Source organism: Corvus hawaiiensis, chromosome 16 (genome assembly GCF_020740725.1).
Source record: "Corvus hawaiiensis isolate bCorHaw1 chromosome 16, bCorHaw1.pri.cur, whole genome shotgun sequence".
NCBI lineage: Eukaryota > Metazoa > Chordata > Aves > Passeriformes > Corvidae > Corvus > Corvus hawaiiensis.
In genome coordinates, this window is record NC_063228.1 from 3,714,080 (window position 1) to 3,732,293 (window position 18,214).

At 46.3% G+C, this 18,214-nt stretch overlaps 2 protein-coding genes and 2 long non-coding RNA genes across 4 annotated transcripts in view; 2 read left to right on the forward strand and 2 right to left on the reverse strand.

Moving 5' to 3' along the window:
* On the reverse strand, positions 1-6,754 carry LOC125334446. Its single transcript, XR_007207138.1, has 3 exons — positions 6,552-6,754; positions 1,942-2,175; positions 1-473 (listed from the first exon to the last, which is right to left on the reverse strand). It is a non-coding gene; the product is annotated as an uncharacterized LOC125334446 (long non-coding RNA).
* Positions 2,419-11,035, forward strand: LOC125334444 (cytochrome P450 2K4-like). Its single transcript, XM_048321279.1, has 9 exons — positions 2,419-2,670; positions 4,842-5,004; positions 5,180-5,329; positions 5,613-5,773; positions 6,246-6,419; positions 6,947-7,088; positions 7,639-7,826; positions 8,314-8,455; positions 8,847-11,035. The coding sequence occupies exons 1-9, from the start codon at positions 2,473-2,475 to the stop codon at positions 9,032-9,034; spliced, it is 1,506 nt and encodes a 501-aa protein (XP_048177236.1). The 5' UTR covers positions 2,419-2,472; the 3' UTR covers positions 9,035-11,035.
* Positions 8,947-18,214, reverse strand: part of LOC125334448 — a 24,102-nt gene continuing 14,834 nt past the window's right edge. The window contains exon 3 of the long non-coding RNA XR_007207139.1: positions 8,947-9,024. This is a non-coding gene — a long non-coding RNA (uncharacterized LOC125334448). The remainder of the gene's footprint in view (positions 9,025-18,214) is intronic.
* Positions 12,681-18,214, forward strand: part of LOC125334445 (cytochrome P450 2W1-like) — a 9,567-nt gene continuing 4,033 nt past the window's right edge. Inside the window, exons 1-5 of the mRNA XM_048321280.1 lie at positions 12,681-13,270; positions 14,870-15,032; positions 16,903-17,052; positions 17,144-17,301; positions 17,705-17,878. Of these exons, the coding sequence (XP_048177237.1) occupies positions 13,073-13,270; positions 14,870-15,032; positions 16,903-17,052; positions 17,144-17,301; positions 17,705-17,878 (843 nt within the window). The 5' untranslated portion in view covers positions 12,681-13,072. The remainder of the gene's footprint in view (positions 13,271-14,869; positions 15,033-16,902; positions 17,053-17,143; positions 17,302-17,704; positions 17,879-18,214) is intronic.

The window sequence follows — 18,214 nt, forward strand, 5'->3', positions numbered from 1 at the left end:
CAGGCTTTATATATCCCTGATAACAATGCATGGGCTGATAGGCATCTCTGGAGGCTGTAAATCAGTGGCAGAGCCTTGCAAGGCACACAAGCACTTGGTGTTCACTCTCATGGTTTATTATGTTATCAGCAGTCATTGACTGAATTATGGCCTTATAACAACTCTTTCCCTGCATTATCCTACGGTTACTGTAGCACTGCTAACCTGTGTCCCATTAGAAGGTGATGTGACCTTCTCCAGATGAGCACACAGGAGTTACTGTGCTGTTTAAGGTGCAGGCTCATTTTCTAGGAGGAACTGATGAGTCCCCTGAACTGTGCCTAAAAAGTCTGCTTACCTGAAGATGGTTCTGCCTTGGGCTGGTAGAAAGACAAAGACATGAGCAGAGAGCAATGTTTTCTCCCCAGTCCTGTGTGGGATCCTCACCTGCAAGCCTGTAGCTGTAGGCTGAATTCAGGATTGCATACTGGAAGCTGAAGGATGTGAGGAAGAAGTGGAGGTGAGGAATCACACTGGCTGTCTTTTAAAACTGCAAAGATTCCCTCCCTCTGGAGAGCTCATCCATCATTTCTCACAGCACACCAATCCAGCAGGCTGCAAGTCCATGGGCTCAATACTTGAGAAAGGCTCTCACTCTGTATTGTTACCACAGAGTGAAGTCCTTGGGAAGGTGCTTTTGCTCACTCTGGCAGCAGCCAGCTCTACTCCAACAGAGTTTTATGTAAAAAGAAACAACAAATTTCCTCCTTTGGTACCCAACTGGCCCCATGTAGGGCTTTTTCCTTCCTTTGCTGCATATTATGAAGTCTCAGGAGTCCCAGTAGTCACACCATTTGCTCAGAGAAGAATCTGGCAGAACAGGATATTCTTGGAAATGTCTGGGAGAGGAGGGTGCAGGCCAAGACCTCATAACTGTGCAGCAAATGGTGAGATGGACGTGACCATCCATTGCCCTCCTTTCTTTGCCCACCCTGCCTGGTCCTCTTCTGCACAGGAAAGTTCCCCCTTGTGAAAAACTCCACTCCTGATAACAAGCCTTGGAGAGCAGGCAGACGTGCAGGCTCCTTTTTCTTGTCAATCTAGTTAGAGTTTATTGATTCCCCTTGCCTTTGGCTAATGTACTTTTATTATTATTAATAAATAATCATCATTTTTCCATCAGTGTAGCCTGCACCCCGGAGCCTTGGAGAATTCTAGCAAAAGAATTATTAAACTAAAGATTTCTAAAGGGTTGAACAGCAGCACGGCCCAGTAATCTGCCAGAATCTGCAACTGGGGAGCAAAATATCCCCACTGGGGAATATGGGATAGAGCATCAAATCAGCTCCTTCCCCCAGAGCCACCATCTCTAACAGTGGCTTCCTGTTCATGGTCACTTCTGCTTTGTTGTCACCCCCCAAGGATGCAGAGTGTGGGGGTGGCTCCTGGGGAGCTGTCACCCGGGCACGTGAGCTCTTGCAGGACCGTGCCCTGGCTTGGGACATGACTCAGTACCTGCAGGGCCAGGACTGCTGCCATGTGCTCCTCCTTGGCAGCAGCTGCCCAGGCAGCCTCCCTCCTCCATCCTCTGCCTGGCCAGCTGCAGATTCTGATCCTGGCTCCTCCCAAGTTACAAGGATTCAGGATCTCTTGCCCAATCTAGGCAGGATTGCCTGCAGGGGTAGGGGATGGTTTCTCCTAGAGGATTGCAGCTGTTCATGAACAGAGAGAGTCATCACCAAATGGTGATGAGCCAGACATGGCCATCCAGGCACACAGTTCTATGGGCAGTAAACTGCAAAATAGTGACTGAAGTGGTTTCAGGAGCATTTTGGGGTTGCTGGTAGAGGATTTTTGGGACAAAGACAATAACAGTGAAAACACTGCAATGAAAACACTGCAATGAAAACACTGATTTGTTCAAAGAGGTGTCAGGAAAGCAAAGAGAATCAGAACTGTCACCTGTAAATAGATCTGCTCCTGTCAGCAGTCCTGAATCCACCATTCCAGCTTCTCCATGGTCAGTCTTGTCCTCCCCGAGGGCTTCCTTGCCAGCTGCACCCTGGGCCCTGCATTATTGTGGGCTTTCCCTCCTGTGTCCTGCTTCCTCCATTGCACCACCAGTGGTCCAGCTGAGTCCTGTGACCTGGCACAGTGACAGCAGTCCAGCATGGGTCCTGTCCTTGAGTTCTGGCCCTGAAATCACACAGAGAACAACACGCCCATAACACAGATCTTCACTGGAAAACAAATACCTCATCCCAGTGTTACAGCTGAAATAAGAGCTCCAGATTATGATAATCCATGGTTCAGAATAAAAGAGGGTGTTTTATCTGGCAGGAAAATTGAGTACATCTGGTCTAAGTGGACGTAAACAAGTCTGCAGAGCCCTTTTCTCTGTATAAAGGCACTTTCCCAGAAGGTGTGTTCAGGCAAGGACAGAAGGGCTATAAAGGGACCCCAATATGCTCATGCCCACACCTGGGTTTGGCCATGGCTGTGCAGAGTTTCCTGCAGTACGTGGGCTCCAGCTCACTGCTCTGTTTGGCAGCAGGGCTGTTTGCTCTCCTTTACTTTTTCTCCAGCTCCAAGAAGTCAGTTTGCAATTTGCCCCCTGGGCCACGACCTCTTCCTCTGATCGGAAACCTGAATGTGGTGGACCTGAAAAAGCCATTCCAGTCGCTGACAGAGGTAGGGGCTGAGCGAGCAGGCAGGGGGCAAATGTGCAATTCCTGAAGCGAGAAACGCAGCTGGGGAAATAGAGATGTGGTTGTGTTTGCTTTGTGTGGAGGGCAGCAAGGAGATATTTGGCATACAGGTAGGCTGGCAGAACAACTTCACCTTCAGAGGTGCACGTGCACATACTTGTATTTATATATAAATATAATACACTCCTTTCTTTATACACACTCAAACGTAGACCCCCCTCACACACACACACCCCCCTTGCAATCCACTCCAAATCGTTGGTGTTTTGAGCCTTTCAGAGGCTGCAGGTTGGGCCAGGCTGCTGCCATCAAGAGATGTCTCATTGCCACCAGACCTCTAGGAAGAATGGGTGGATGGAAGGGATGAAGCAAGAACAGGCATCATCCCCACAGCAGAGAGAAAGGGGGTGTCCTATGCACACTTATTTCCAAAACTAATTATATCTCTGCAATGCAAAGCACAGCTCTGCCTCCCCAGCCCTTCCCCTGCACACACTGCCCAGGGTTATTAAGGACTTGATGCATGGATTTTATATGTCTAGCTAAACAAATTGCTTTTTCTTACACAGTTCCATGGATACTTATATTTCTAGAAGAGAAAAATAAAAAAAGACTTGAATATTAAAAAGCCAGGGGCAATGTTTGTTTCAGAAAGTGTCTGCTGTGTTCCCATAGGGACCTGGGGACAAGTCAGGGGGAATTCAGATTTTATCTGGTTTCTGTAGAGACAGTTGAGGTGCTGTGAGTGATATGTCACATGCCCTGTGTCTGTGCTGCTTACTGGACACTATGATGGGGGAAAGCTGGTCCCCAGAGAACTCCTTCAGCCACTTGAATATCTGCAGTGAGAGGGCAGTGCAGACACTGAAATCCTCCAGTTAGCTGTAGAAGAAAGGGCATCCTGTGTTGCCAAAGTACAGAAATCCTACAGCAGGCACGCAGTGCTCATCTGCCTTGATTTATGGGGCAGAGGATTGTGTAGAGATCAGTTCTGACGGGCTTCTGGTCCTGAGTTCCCATCTGATCCTGGGTATGTTTGAGGATGTCAGTATGAAACTATGAACTATATTTGGCGGTGCTGGGGGATTTTATGATACAAATGTCATGTGATGGCACCAGACTGATTTCCTATAATCTACCAAGAAGCTTTATTTGGGCTTTCAGGCCTGCCACATTCAATACTTGTGCTGCTGAGCAAAACCAGAGTGGATGCCAAGAAGCACTAACGCAAGGAGATGGCCAAAGGAAGGCTCGGAGGCAGCTGTGATTCCCTGCCCCTGGCTCTGCCACACACCCTGTGAGCTGCCAGGGATGAAAGAACCAGCACTAATGTTATCTCCCAAGCCGTCAAACCACCGTTTGATGAAAACAAATTCAATTTGTCTGGCGTAATAACAGGAGCTGCTTCTAATCTGAAATTCAATTTGTGGAATGTATCTAATGCATAGAAAATGGTAACCCAGGCATAGCAGAAACAAGAAGACATTTGGAGCGGATGGCTTGCAGTGTGTTTGAACGAAGCCTAAAATACCGAGTGAATGATTAGCTTGTCAAAGCCACCTTTCTGGGTAACAGATGATTCATATTTAATTTGCTATAAAAGCCTAACGTTCCTGTGACATTATCTACCAGAATATGCTTCCTAGTTGGATTCAAGTTTCTGGTGGCCAGCAAATAATTTCGTGATGACTGCAACACTACCCACCTTGACATAATTAGAGACAAGTGCTGTCCTGAAAGAAAGAGTTATTGTCTGGCTTTGTTTTTGCAGTGTTTGTGGCTTCAGCAAAGGTGTGTGCACACCCGCTTGCCTCAGGTCACCAGCACTACAATAAACAGGCCTGCCTGCTACAGCATTCTCTAACCAGCCTCCCAACGTGGTATTGCTGGCCTGTTACTGCAGAACACCACAGGAATGCTGTGGCATTTTCCTGACTCCCCTGCTAGGAGCACTGATAGCAGACACCTTGTTGTGCAAACAGGGTGCAAGCAGAGATGCTGGCAATCGATAGCTGTTGCTCACTACTTGAATTACCTGCAGACATCAGGCAGGGCTGGGAGGCTCCTTTTGGACTAGAAACCACCTAGGGTGGCCAGTATTAGTGTTTGAGTCCAGATCTGGCTTTGAATGAACATATTTATTCACCTTGACAGCTCTCCAAGATATATGGCAACGTCTTCACTGTGCATTTTGGACCCAGGAGAGTTGTGGTACTGGCTGGATATGAAACCATCAAGGATGCCCTCTTAAATCATGCTGAAGAGTTTGGAGAGAGGGCAGAAATACCCATATTTAGGAAAATGACACAAGGAAATGGTAATTGACGTTTTGGTTGGATAAGTTTTGTCTCTGTTCATTATATTCTCACAGCAGAGAGCAATGTCCTCTTAGAGATCACTTTTTGTGATCTTAGGAGGTACCAGTGCATAAGAAAGCCTTACAAATGTTTATGAACCCCAGGGGCCATAAGGATGTTACACTTTTATTTTAGGCATAGCATTCAGCCACGGAGAGCTGTGGAAAACTATGAGAAGATTTACCTTGTCCACGCTGCGAGATTTTGGAATGGGAAAGAGAACCCTTGAGATCCGAATCCTGGAGGAAGTAAATGCCCTTATCAAATATTTTGAATCCTATCATGGTGAGTGTCAAATCTTTCAGCCAGAGACAGAGAACAGGTCTAGCAGAACAATAAAGATTAATGAAAGTTTAACTCTGAGCAAATGGTATCTCATGGTTAAAGTTCAGCATGCACTGCAGTAGTTATTGAACCAAGGCCTTAAAACACTGAAACAGAGTTCCCTGCTATGCATTCTGGGTGGGGAATGAGTTTTCTTTGGGAGCTCAGGACTACATTTCCATAGGAAACCAGACTGAAAGGAACATAATCACATCATTATTTGTTTTCATTGCTTGAAATACAGGGAAACCATTTGATACGAAAATGATACTCAACAATGCTGTATCCAATGTCATCTGCTCTATATTGTTTGGAGAGAGGTTTGAATATGATGATCCAGTGTTTCTAGCTTTGCTGAAGCTGATAAATCAAAATACTAAGCTGTTGGGCTCTCCTATGGTGCTGGTAAGAGCCTAATTTTATGTTTTAGCTTTTAGGTTTTTGGGGGATATCCAGTTTCCTGGGTTCATTCTCCTGGCCTCCCACATCTTTCTTCTTGAGAACAAGAACATTATCAGCAAGTCATCCTGTACAGAACACATCTGTGGTTCTGTATCTGCAGTGCACAGATTCCCAGGCTCCTGCACTTAGTCTGTGAAGCTTATTACTAAAAGAAAAAAAAACCCAACAAACCAAAGTCTTCAGAAATGAACAATTTTATCCTCTTTGAAGTGCAGAAGCACAATCCCAAACCTGCCTTCTTGTATTACAGAAAGAATACTATTTCTGCAGGAATCCAGAGCTCCTTGGACTGTAGAAAGGGGGCAATTACAGCCTAAAATGGCAGGGCATAGGACAAGGGACCAGAAGTGAGATTTGAGATACCAGTATGTGTTCAAAAATGCCAATTAACAGTAAGACCTCTCTTGCTCCACAGTTATATAATTTCTACCCATCCCTTGGATTTCTCTCTGGAGCTTCCAAGACAGTGCTACAAAATATCAGTGAATTGAACGCTTTTCTCCAGAAGCTCTTCCAGGAACACAAAGAGGAGCTGAATGAAAATGACCTAACAGGCTTTGTGGATGCCTTTCTGCTGAAGCAAAAACAGGTACTTTAAAGCTGAGTCTCAGTGTCTTTCTGTTCCCTTAGCTTTGGCTTATTCTTAGGACTGGCCATCTGTCAGGGACTGGGAGTGAGTGGAAACAGAACAACTGCAGCAAGCAGAATATATCATACTCACAGGGAGCTGTGCTGTGTTCGCTCCATGGCCCCTCTGGAACTGCTGGTTAAAGGGATTTCGTTGTCGAGATGTCCCACGTGGGTGAAATAAGTTGCCACTCAGCACAGATGAGGAAGAGATCATCCCAAACCTTCCTGTGAGAATGGTACAGTGATAAACTGTGTTGCAGTAAATAAATTCCAATTTATTGGAATTATTTCTAATATCTGGGCCTGGGGATTGCACATATGCTTGAGACCAGACAAATTTCACACAGCATAGGCCCTAATGCTAAAAGACTAAATGTTTAGTTTTCCAGCACATATAAAGCCACAGAAAGCTAAAATGCAGATAAAAATGGTGGCAACACAGTCACGTATGGGTGTCACTTGCTGTATTACCCACATGTTTTGAAGGAGTCAAAGAAGCCCCATACTGCATTCAACAATGGAAACCTGATGTTTTCAACTCTGGACCTCTTTGCTGCTGGGACTGAGACCACATCCACAATTGTGCGCTGGGGGCTGCTTCTGATGATGAAATACCCAGAAATTCAGAGTAAGGAGGACAAGTCTCTTGTACAATTTGTTGCTGCATGCTTAAGTCTTTGGTTGTGGAAGGGAGTGGAACTCATTCAGTGTTGCCTAGAGTAATTATTCTGAGTGCTCTGGGAGATATAAAAACCATTGACTTTACAAAGGAATTTTATTCAGCTGGGTTGCAATAAACCAGCCCAGCCAAGTGGGAGAGGCTAAGGGGCAGCCTACAGGTACAGTAAAGCTCCCCCATCGTTATTCACCTGCAGGCTATGGGCTGACATCACTAAAGGTCTCCTCAGGAGCTGATTCTGATCTGGTTTCTGTTGAAGGTTATAGGGTAACAAAGGTGTGTAATGAGAGTCAGGCATGGGATGGATGGTACTGACTCTATTCAAGCTGCCTTAGCTCAACAACAAACCTGAAAGAACGACACCATGCCCTGACTTACCCACTTCTGCCCTTCCCAGATATTTACAGTTTTCCCTTTTCTTCATCTCTGCCAAACTGGTAGCCATTCCAGTTGCAAGATGAGATTGTTATCAGCTTTTTAATCCTTTCCTCCCTCCAAGGAAAGATTCAGGAAGAAATGAACCATGTCATTGAACCGGGAGAGCTGCCTAAGTTGGAGGACCGGAAAAAAATGCCTTATACAGAAGCAGTAATACATGAAATACAGAGGTTTGCCAATATTGTCCCCATGGGTGTATCACGATCGACTCCCAGCGATGTGAATTTCCGAGGCTATGTGATTCCTAAGGTGAGCTCTGAGGCTGGCAGCTTATGCTGCACAGATTCCTCACAGCTTTCTTTAAAGCAGATGAAGAAACACATAAATAACTTAAAGACACGGTGATGCATGGTTTAATCTGTGCTGTGACCCTTTGTCTTGGATCCAGGATAATTATTATAAACTTACAATGGATTGTGGTCTGCTGCAGTTGATTGAATCACAATTAACCAGAGATTTAATTAAATCACACTGGTTTGAATCTTTTATGTCAATTGTGGAACCTCTACCCCAGCACCTTTCTTGAAAGATCTGACTCTGTAAGAAAGGAATGTTTTGTGGTCCAAAAAAATAAAACAGCAGCTACTGAAAACAGACAGAGCCACAATGGGGCAGGGGAGCATTCCCCAGTTCTATTTGTCATGTCTTATTTGCCTCTTCACATTGGGAAAAAAAAAAGTCTGGCTCAAGTAGGGGAGTGATCTCCTCTTCCATGAGTTTCTTTGATCTCTTTCAGGGTACTGAGATTATTCCACTGCTGACCTCTGCTCTGAATGATGAGTTACATTGGAAAACCCCAGATCAGTTCAACCCTTCACATTTCCTGGATGCCAGTGGGAACTTCATTAGGAGAGAAGCATTTATTCCATTCTCCATAGGTAAGAGGGGTGTGGGTGTACCATCTGGGACAAGGCTAATGGCAGTTCCCCCTGATTTCAGGAAAGTATGAAAGCCAGGGACACAGAACAGAGGGTAAGGGATTTCTGGTCATTTCTCCTGTCCACCATTGCTGTAGGTAACCACCTCTTCTTTGGGAGAGCTGGGAGACACTGAGTTACCCACAATCACTGAACAATTTCATACACCTACAGGCTTCTGTGTAGTTTGAGACCAAGTCAGTAGTACCTCTAATATACGGAGAGAAGGAAGGGAGGATTTCCCATCTCAGCAGCCTGCTCTTCCAAACTGTACCTCCAGTTTAGAAGGTCTCAGACATCAACATTAACAGTTACAGTGCTGATCATTAACTTCTCCCCTGGTTGTTTTCAGGACGAAGGGCTTGCCTTGGTGAAGGACTGGCTAAAATGGAGCTGTTCCTCTTCTTTTCGGGCTTGCTCCGCAAATTTGTTTTCCAGCCCCCTCCAGGAGTGGATAAGTCAGACCTGGATCTCACTGCTGATGTCGGCTTTACCTTGACCCCCATGCCTCACCTGGTTTGTGCTGTGCCCTGTGAATGATCAAACAACATGGCATTAGAGTAGTGAGCACTTCAAGCTTGAAAGCAAATCTAGCTACAGTGGGGAGAAGCTGTCTGGCCCTGAGCTTTAGGGGAAGGAAGACACCAGGCACTGTTACTTTCTCTCATTCATGACATTCTCTCCAACAGCTCTTGCAATGTCTGTATCATGCAAACCCTTCCTGCTCTCAGAAACTGATTCATTCCCAGAACAGCACATCAGAGATCCTGTTTTCAGGACAGTTTGAAAGAGTGAAATGCCTTCAAACCTCCTCTATAGATGTAACCCATGAGAACTCTCCCCTGACAGCCCCTATGGGGAATTTCTCAGCCCAAAGTCCAAACCCTAGAGCAGAGCTGATTATCGATGGCCCAGCTGGAGACAAGAGACACTCAATGGATCTGGAAGTCTCCTCAGGATGGTTGTTCAGCTGAGCCTCAGACTGAGCTTCCATTGTGCGATACAACCTGCCTTATCTTTATTACAGAGTCCCAGACACAAGGGTGTAACATGGGCTGATGCCAAGACCCAGGCACGAGACAGTTATCAGAAAACATCTAAGTGGTTTGGGAAGTGGGTTCTTTCCAACTCACACCAGGCACTTTATGCTTAACAGCCTATTTATGATGGGGCCAGTTGAGCAGCTTTCTGCTTCTGCTGAGAAAGGCATTTCTACCCCTCCCTCACCTCTCCTGGCTCATCCTGGCTCTGGCACTTGTCCAATCCCTTACTGGGCCATCTTAGATCCCTAAAGTGGCAGAAAATGAGAAGCCATGGCAAGGGAAGAGTTTCTGAGTCGGTGTGGCTGAAGCGATACAAGCCTGAGGCGGTGTGAGGGCAATGGAGCTGGGGCTGGGCAGCAGGACTGCCACGCTCCACCAGAGAGCTGGGAGAGCTCAGCCCCCTGCTGCACTTGCACCTCAGGAGCTGTACCTGCTCAGGAGGTCTTCTCTACCCTTCAGAGAAAGGATCCTTCAGGGGATGAATCAGCTGGCATAAGGTAATTTCTCACTCTCTGCATTGACTGCAGGGTGAACCATCATCCACAGGCTTCTAATTCCAAACTTCAGTCTCAATTAGCAGGTGTGTTGTGATGAATAGGGACAGTCAATACTGTCCATACAATACAGTCCATTCGACTGAAAATGGGGCAGTTATGGTAAACCTACAACACAAAACTAAAGCTGCTGTCATCTAAAGCTGATCTGTGCTGCAAATGGAAGGAAAGAAAGGAGGAAGAATATAAAGGGATGACAAAGTAGGGCGGCCTCGGGCCTCACTAGCTTTAGTTCACGCGACTAAAGGTAGCACTGTAGTAGTTATACTCCAGCTTGTACTTGTGCTGGTGTTGCACTTGGACAGGGGCTGTACCACAGGCCCAGCTCCAGCTCCTGGGCACAGCTCAGGGAGTGCTCAGCAGGCTCTGCGACAAGGAAGCTGCTGCTGCTGCGCTTGCTTGCACTTGTTTTGCTGTTGCTCTATTTGCAGTCTAACTACTGCAAGCCTGACCTTATCACCTACTTGATCATTAAATATTTTGTTCTGTTGCTCTATCTGGTGTGACAGTATGAAGTTGATTTTGGGTCAAACCGATAAAGCTGGGCTGCACCACCTTTAATACACCCGCACAAGAGAGGTGAGCACAGGGATCCCCGGGGCAGCCTGCAGCCAGGACATGTTCAGCAGCACAAAAAGTGAGCAATATACTCATAGCCACAGACATCTCAAAGGAAATGGCTGAATTTTAACTCCAGAAAATCACAACTGCTGTGTGAGGCAGGGTGTGGCTCTGCACGCCTCTCTGATGTGGCCCCTTACAGTGCTTCCTTGTGTCTCTTGCCCATGCTCACAAGGAACCCATCACAGTAAAATCCAGCAGGAGTTATCCGAGGGTGCTGTCTGGGATGCACTGCTGGTCAAGAATGGGACTGGCATTGAAGGGAAGGCGCAGAGACTTGGGGGGGGGGATTTAAGTTACAGGATGCAGGGCTGCTGTTTTACTGGCCCAGGCTGGCTGACTGGCAGTGATGTGGTTGCCTTTAGGTGGCCGCTGCTCCCCATCCTCACCAGCACCACCCAGGTCACAAGAGGTGGCAGAGTGCCACATGGGCACGAGGGATGGAGGACAACCGGGCCACGAGCACCCTGAGGGACCCGGCTGCCCCAGGAATGCACCCAGAGCAGTGTCAGTGCCTGGCAGGTGTTTTGTGCTCGGCTCTGTGTGCTCAGGCAGGGCAGCACGTAGCAGCGCAGCTCCGGAGAGAAACACGTACCAGACACATTAGTGAGACAGGAATTTCTTGTCATCGCAAGACTTTTACTTACCTTTGTCATTTTAATGCATTGCACTCAGAGCCTGGCTTGAAAAAAAACACAATACACTCCCCCTGGCTTTTCAGAGATAATTTAAGTCTCTTTCTGAAAGGCTTTTTTATGAGTTCAGAGGCTCCCAGGGCAAGGATGAAATACCAGGAGAGCAGCAGCAACACGTAACTTTTGCCCTGCAGGGTGCTGCTGGTCCAAGAAAACCCTGCAGGAACATTTTGCCCAGGCACAGGGCATGTGCCATTGCAAGTTCTTGTCGCAGTGCCCACATTCTGCATCCTGTGCCAGCCATGATCCTTCCTGCCTGTCTTTACAGCCCCTTTGCGTCTTAGCTCACTGGAGCAGGCAGGGCTGAGTCATCCTAAGCATGCTCTGGGAGAAACTGTTGCCTCCAGCCCATTTCTTGGAAACTAATAAAAAAATAAATCCCAGAAATGTTGCGACACACTTGCTGCTTCTGCTTCTGGGTGGCTTTTGTGCTGCAACATCTCCACATGACGCAGGCAGCTCCAGTGAGTGCCCAGCAGCTGTTTGCTCCAGGACCCTGCTGCCTATGCCCTGCTCTGGATCAGATTCACCTCCTTCCCTGCCTTCTTTGCATTTCCAAGGCTGAGGGCCCATATTTGCTGAATAATGGCCTTTATATGATCTAACCTTTGGACAAATGTACCTTTAGCCTTGCGCTTCCTCATCATGTAAGACAGCCCTTTCTTCCCTGAACAATCTTATTCCTCTGGCTGGTTATGCCCAACTTCCTCCTGAAAACCACTATTCAACCAGGTAGACCTCAATTATTTTCTACAAGATTTAAGCCTTTATGAGGGATGCAAGCTCCAGGTGTTTAGTATCTTTGACTTAAAATCATTGCATTCTCCTGTCTTGTTCCCTTCTGGAGCCTGCCAGGTCAGCTGGCTTCATTAACTTCATTAACTTCTTCCCTCTATCTCTTAGAAGCTGCCCTTGCAAAATGACGAGTCCTCACAGAAGCTTCAAATCTAATTTTGTCTTTCCATTGCACTCATGAATCCACTCATGATCACTTGATCCAAGCTAATTTTCCATGGCTAGCTATTACATGTCTTCTACCTCAGACACAAAGTCTGAACTCACATCCCCCCCAGGCAGTTCAGAGCTGACTTTATGAAGAAGTTTATGGGCTACAACCCCCCAGGGATAGTTGGGCTTTACCATTATTAACGACCTTTGATCTCCACTTGACATCAAGAAAGCGAAAGTCTCCTGTAACTATACTGATTTTTCTCTCTAGTAACACAGAGATCTCAAATCCTACCTAAACCTGAAGGCTCTGATAGGATTCCAAGAGCCTTTTCATTTCCCTGTGTCAGCAGAGTGTTTGGAGGGTCATAGTACCGCTAATGAAGGACCTTGAGGTCTCAGGGAGGAGGAGGTTACAGAGGAATGCCAAGCACCTTTTCCCATGTATATGTTCTTGCACACACATGCATGGGTTTGTAATTTGAAACTCTCTTTACTTCTGGACAGGCTTTGCAAACTGCTTAGACCACATTCTCTGAGGTGTTTAAAGAGGGTGGAGTATGCAGTATTTATTTAGGTACTCTACAAACCTTAATAAGAATTGAGTGCTTGTAGCAATTGCAGAGAGCAAACAGAAAGCCAGCTGGCAGAAACTGAACAGTGCCACTGCATTTTTATTGCTTCTAACCCCAGAAACCAGATTATTACAAAAAAAAAATGTCTTTTTTAATTTCATTTCTCTCTGATCCTGCATTAGTTTGTCTGCTGTGTGCAGCAGTATTATTAGCTGTAGTCTATTTTTCAACTGGCTATAAAAATTCAGCTTTTAAATTACCTCCTGGTCCAACTCCTCTTCCGATCATTGGTAACCTGCACTTGGTGGATCTTAGAAGGCAAGATAAATCACTAATGAAGGTAGGAAAAAAAACCCCTAACCCAGACCCTCATAGATTTTAAAGCTGCCTGGGATGTATCAGTGAGAACTTTCTGTCTTTTTAAATTCAAACTAAATTGTAAAGGTGTGAAAATAGCTTTATAATATCTTTCTGGGCTTCTTCTAGTCAATGTCTGTGTTGATGCAATGTAATTTAGGAGCAATCAACCATTAAAAAAAGACCTCTGGGTAATATGGGATTTCTTCATGTAATTGTGATGATGTACAGGAAGTCTATAATGCTTGTGGGATTTGAAATATTAATTTGACAGCTTGGACACCCAGAAATCTTTTAAAGCATTAGGATATAACTAACATGAATTAAATTGCTTCCCTCCTCTATGCCCCGGAGATCTGGCAAGAGGAATTCCACAATGCAGTGACCCCAAAACTGCCGCGGAGAGGGCCAAATCCAGATGCTCCGTTGCAAAATCCCTTTCTCTCTGGATGAATGGGATACGCATTAAAGTCTAGAAGGCAGTGCAAGAGAGAGATGGGAAGGCTGTGCTAAGGAATCAGAGGGAAAAACCTGTGAGCTCTTCCCCTAACCTGTAATTAAGACAACTTACCCCACTCACGGTGGTAAACTGTCCTTGTGTGCAGGAAGAGGCTGTTCCTGGGGCTGCCGGGCATTCCCACCTGGCTTTGGAGATGACCCACACCGGGGTCACGGAGAGAGTGAGCAAACAGGCAGCGGGGGTCACAGCCGGCTGTCCACACGGCTCCTGTGACCCCAGCGCTCAGCAAACACGGGCTGTGCTGCGGGAGAAGCTGCTGGGGCTTTCTGCTGCCATGGGGTGAGGCTCCAGCACCTGGAGCTGTTACGGGCAGTGTCAGGGTTGGGGTCAGTTTACCCAGCAGGGCTGGGCAGACGCGGCTGCAGCCTCTGAACGGCGCTTTGGAATTACCTCCGCATGCTTCTGTCCCTTGCTAGGCTGAGTTTGGTGTTGCCTATGTTTGCCTTTGCTTTGGGATTACTCCAGAGGGGTTATCCCTCCATCTCACTCCACGCAGAGCAAAAAGTGGTGTTTGCACTAAGCAGCTGGCACCAGCTGTGGTTTGTTGGGTGGGTACTGCTGGGTGCCCCCTTTGTCCTGTGAAAGATGCACTGCTCCTCTGCTCTGGTAGCAGGATGCAGGAGTGCTTTAGGACATCAGGAGCATCAGACCAAAGCTTTCCTCTGTGACAGCATCATTGTTTGCACTGAACTGCCTTCTCTTCTTTGGTCTATCTCTGGTTTGCCAACTTTTGTTGCCATTTGAGGTCTAGTCTTTAACTCTGGGTGGGTTTTTTGGTTTCCATTTATTTTCTCCTTAACAGCAAAAACAGATTAGTGATGCACTGATGGGGTGGGGGCTCTTTCATAGCAAGAAGCCTGAATTCCATACAGATGCCAGTGAGGCATCTGTACAAAATGTTTGACCATGATGAGCTCTGGCTCACAGGCGTCCTTCTGCAGGTAGTGGCTCTGCAGCCATTCCCAGCAGGATCTACAATGAAAAATGTCCTTTCAGAAAGCAAGAGCTGTTCCATGCAGGTTTCCTCCCTTCCTGACCATCACAGCTCACCTCTTTTTTCAGCTTGCAGAAAAATATGGCCCCATCTTCACCCTCCACTTTGGGTTCCAGAAAGTTGTGGTCCTGACCGGGTACGAAGTTGTGCGGGAGGCACTTGTGAACTACACAGAGGAGTTTGTAGACAGACCATCCATCCCAATATTTGACCAAATTCAGAACAGAAACGGTACTAGAGCAATGAGTGGGGGTGGGTGGGAGGGACGACACTGCTGCTTAGTGCCCATGATGATGATGATGATGAAATACAGCCTAACTGTGCGTCCCCTGAGCCCAGCTTTTAAACATCTTCCTTAGGCCCTTCTGAAGCCAAGCCAACAGAAAATATTTGGCTTTCCTTGCACGCAATGACTCCTGGCTTTCCATCATTTTTGCTAACGCACTTGCAGCCCATCCATATCCTAAAAGTTGAAGGGTGGGAGGGGTGGGATTTTTAAAGGCACTGTGGTAATTGTGGGGTTAATCTCTGTGAGATGTTGGTGCAAGCGGCTCGCTGTCACCACCGTGTTTATGAACCCTCCACAGGTTTCCAGGAGACTTTGGACTACCTGGCTTGGCTGTTCAGAGCTGTTGGGTTTTTGCCTTTCTCCCACTGCCTTTGTCATGTCAGTTCCCACACCTTTGCCTCCCCACAAAGGTTCTTAGGTTGACCAGCCTGAAACAGGTTCAGGCAGAAGCAAGAGGCTGAGGCTGGAAATTTACCCCCACAAACAATCCCATAGTTTTGCCAAGGTAACTTTCCACCCCTGACTATTTCAGAGCACTTTTAGCTTTGTCCATCCTCTGCTTCATCTGAGGCTTTAGCTTTGAGAACCAAAAGGCAGCTTTATATGCTGGTCACAGGCTGAAGCTGGGATTGGAATTAGAAACTAAATTACCCAGCCATAATATCAATAGGTGAATCTATCGCTACACAAATAAAAGGAATCAGTGGGAAGAAAGGTATTTTTTTGAGCTAATTTACATGTAAAACATCCCTGTGGGAGACTATCAGTATTGCACCATAAGTCCTTTCACAGTTACCTTCTCAACCCGAGTCTGAGGCACCCAGAGGTGACCCAAAGATGGAAGTTCTCAAGGGCTGTTAAGCAACAATGGTCACAAATTTTCCCATGAAACATTTTTTCTTCAGAAAAAGCCATTTTGTTGGCTGTGAAGATGGTCTCAGAAAAGGAATGATCCAGATGAAATTGCATAAATTAAAGAAAAATTAGAAATTGAAGTTTAGAAATTTGCTTCAACATTTTTAGAGCAAAAGGTTTTGCTATCCAAATTAAAACTACACTGCTTTAAACAGAAAAGCAGACATATTTAAAAGCCTCACAGCCACGATGAAGATGTGAAGTGCTGGTATACAGCTTTTCAACTGACCATAATCTGAGGTAGTTTTTGGATTATTGACTCAGTTTTTTCTTTACAGCACTCTGATGGGATGAAATAGCCATCCCTGCTTGGAGGTGCTAGAGATCATCGAGGCATGAGCTCAGAAACCTCCACAAAAATGTCAGTATTTTCACCACTGCTAAAAATACAGCACTGCTGGGAATCTCAATAAAACCATTTAGGGTTGAGGAGACTGAATTATCCCATCCCACACAGATAAATTACCTTTATGACTGGAATAGGATGAAGGGAGAAGGTTCAGAGATACAAGGTGCTTGAGGCCCTAGACTTGCAATCAATGGAGTCAAAAATGTCCTGTGATTGACTCAGACCAACACCTCCCCCAGCTCTACAGCCAAGCCATACTGATCTGAAAGCCACAGCTGCCCATCTGCCACTCAGGAGAGGGCTGGGGTAACTGGGCTGGGAGGGAGCTTGCTTTTCCCAAACTACAGGCTCAGTGAGATGGGAAGAGTGGAGCTGAGAGGATACAGGGACGAGACGCACAGAAAGGGGAGACCTTTAGCCCCTAAATCCATGGGAAAACAGGCAGCAGAAACACCTGTGGAGCTCCCTGCTCACCCAGTGCCCTGTGTGGTTTGGTGTGGGGGGCTCCTCCGTGCCTGAACCCAGCACATTTCTCACGGGCTCCCCAGGTCTGTTCTTCTCCATCGGGGAGCTGTGGAGGACAACGCGGAGGTTCACCGTGTCCAGCATGCGCAACCTCGGCATGGGGAAACAAATGATAGAAGGCAGAATCTTCGAGGAGCTCCACTTCCTCATCGAGATGATCAAATCCTTCAAAGGTGAGTTGGGGACAATCCTGGGGCTGTCCAGCCTCCTGTGTGTCACAGCTGCTCCATGGCTCACAGCTTTCCCATCCTGCTCCTGCTGCAGGGGAACCTTTCAGCCTGCCATCCTTCAACTGCGCTCCCATCAACGTCACCTTCGTCATGCTCTTTGGGGACAGGTTTGACTACAAGGACCCAACGTTTCTCACTCTCTTAAGACTCATAGATGAAATTATGATTCTTCTTGGATCCCCATATTTAAACGTAAGTAGCCTGTCCCACAGATAAACAATTTTTTTACACTGGCATGTGAGCCACACCAACCATAAGATTGACTTCAGCAGCTTTCAAATGTTCAGAACCAGCCACCACACCTAAAACGTGACAGTTCTCCGCGTGCCACTTTGGTCACCAAAATCTCCCCTTGCCTACTTTCCTTTTGACCAACCTGCACATTTGTGTGGAGCTGAAATAAAAACTGAACTATGGCTATTTCAGCTTATGAAAATCTGCCCAGGAAGTCCCTGGGATGCTGAGATATTGCTACTAAAGACAAAACTCAACTGATATGTTGTGCCTTAGGGAAAAGCTGTTTCGGCATGTGCCAAGGTGATTCTGTGTGATATTTCTGCAGGCCTAACGCTTCTCTTCTTTAATTTCTCATTAGTATTTCAATTTCTACCCGTTCCTTGGATTTCTTTTCAAAACCCACAAGATTATGCTCAAGAAAATCGAAGATGTGCGTGTCATTTTAAGGCAATACATGAAGGCGAGCAGGGAGGACATCAACGAGAACAGTGTGAGGAGCTACATCGATGCACTGATATTCAAGCAACAAGAGGTATTGGACTGCTTAGCTCTGTTGGCTGTTTGCAATGTTTCCTTTGGATTTTCTAGCTGAAACAGTTGCTGAGTCTTGATTCCAGTCATGTCATGTAAATCTTTTGAAATCCATGCTGTTATTCCAGTGGTATTTAAATCAGATGCTAGCCTCTTACAATTGGTACATTTTTCTATCAAAATTAAGATACAAAAGCTACTCTCATCCACTCCTGAAATAGCAGCACTAATAATGTGAGATCACCTACTTGCTCCTAGTAGAAAATGCCTGAATTCACATGAAAGCTGACTCTGCCTTTTTTTTTATGAAAACAAATCAATTAATCATTGATACTGT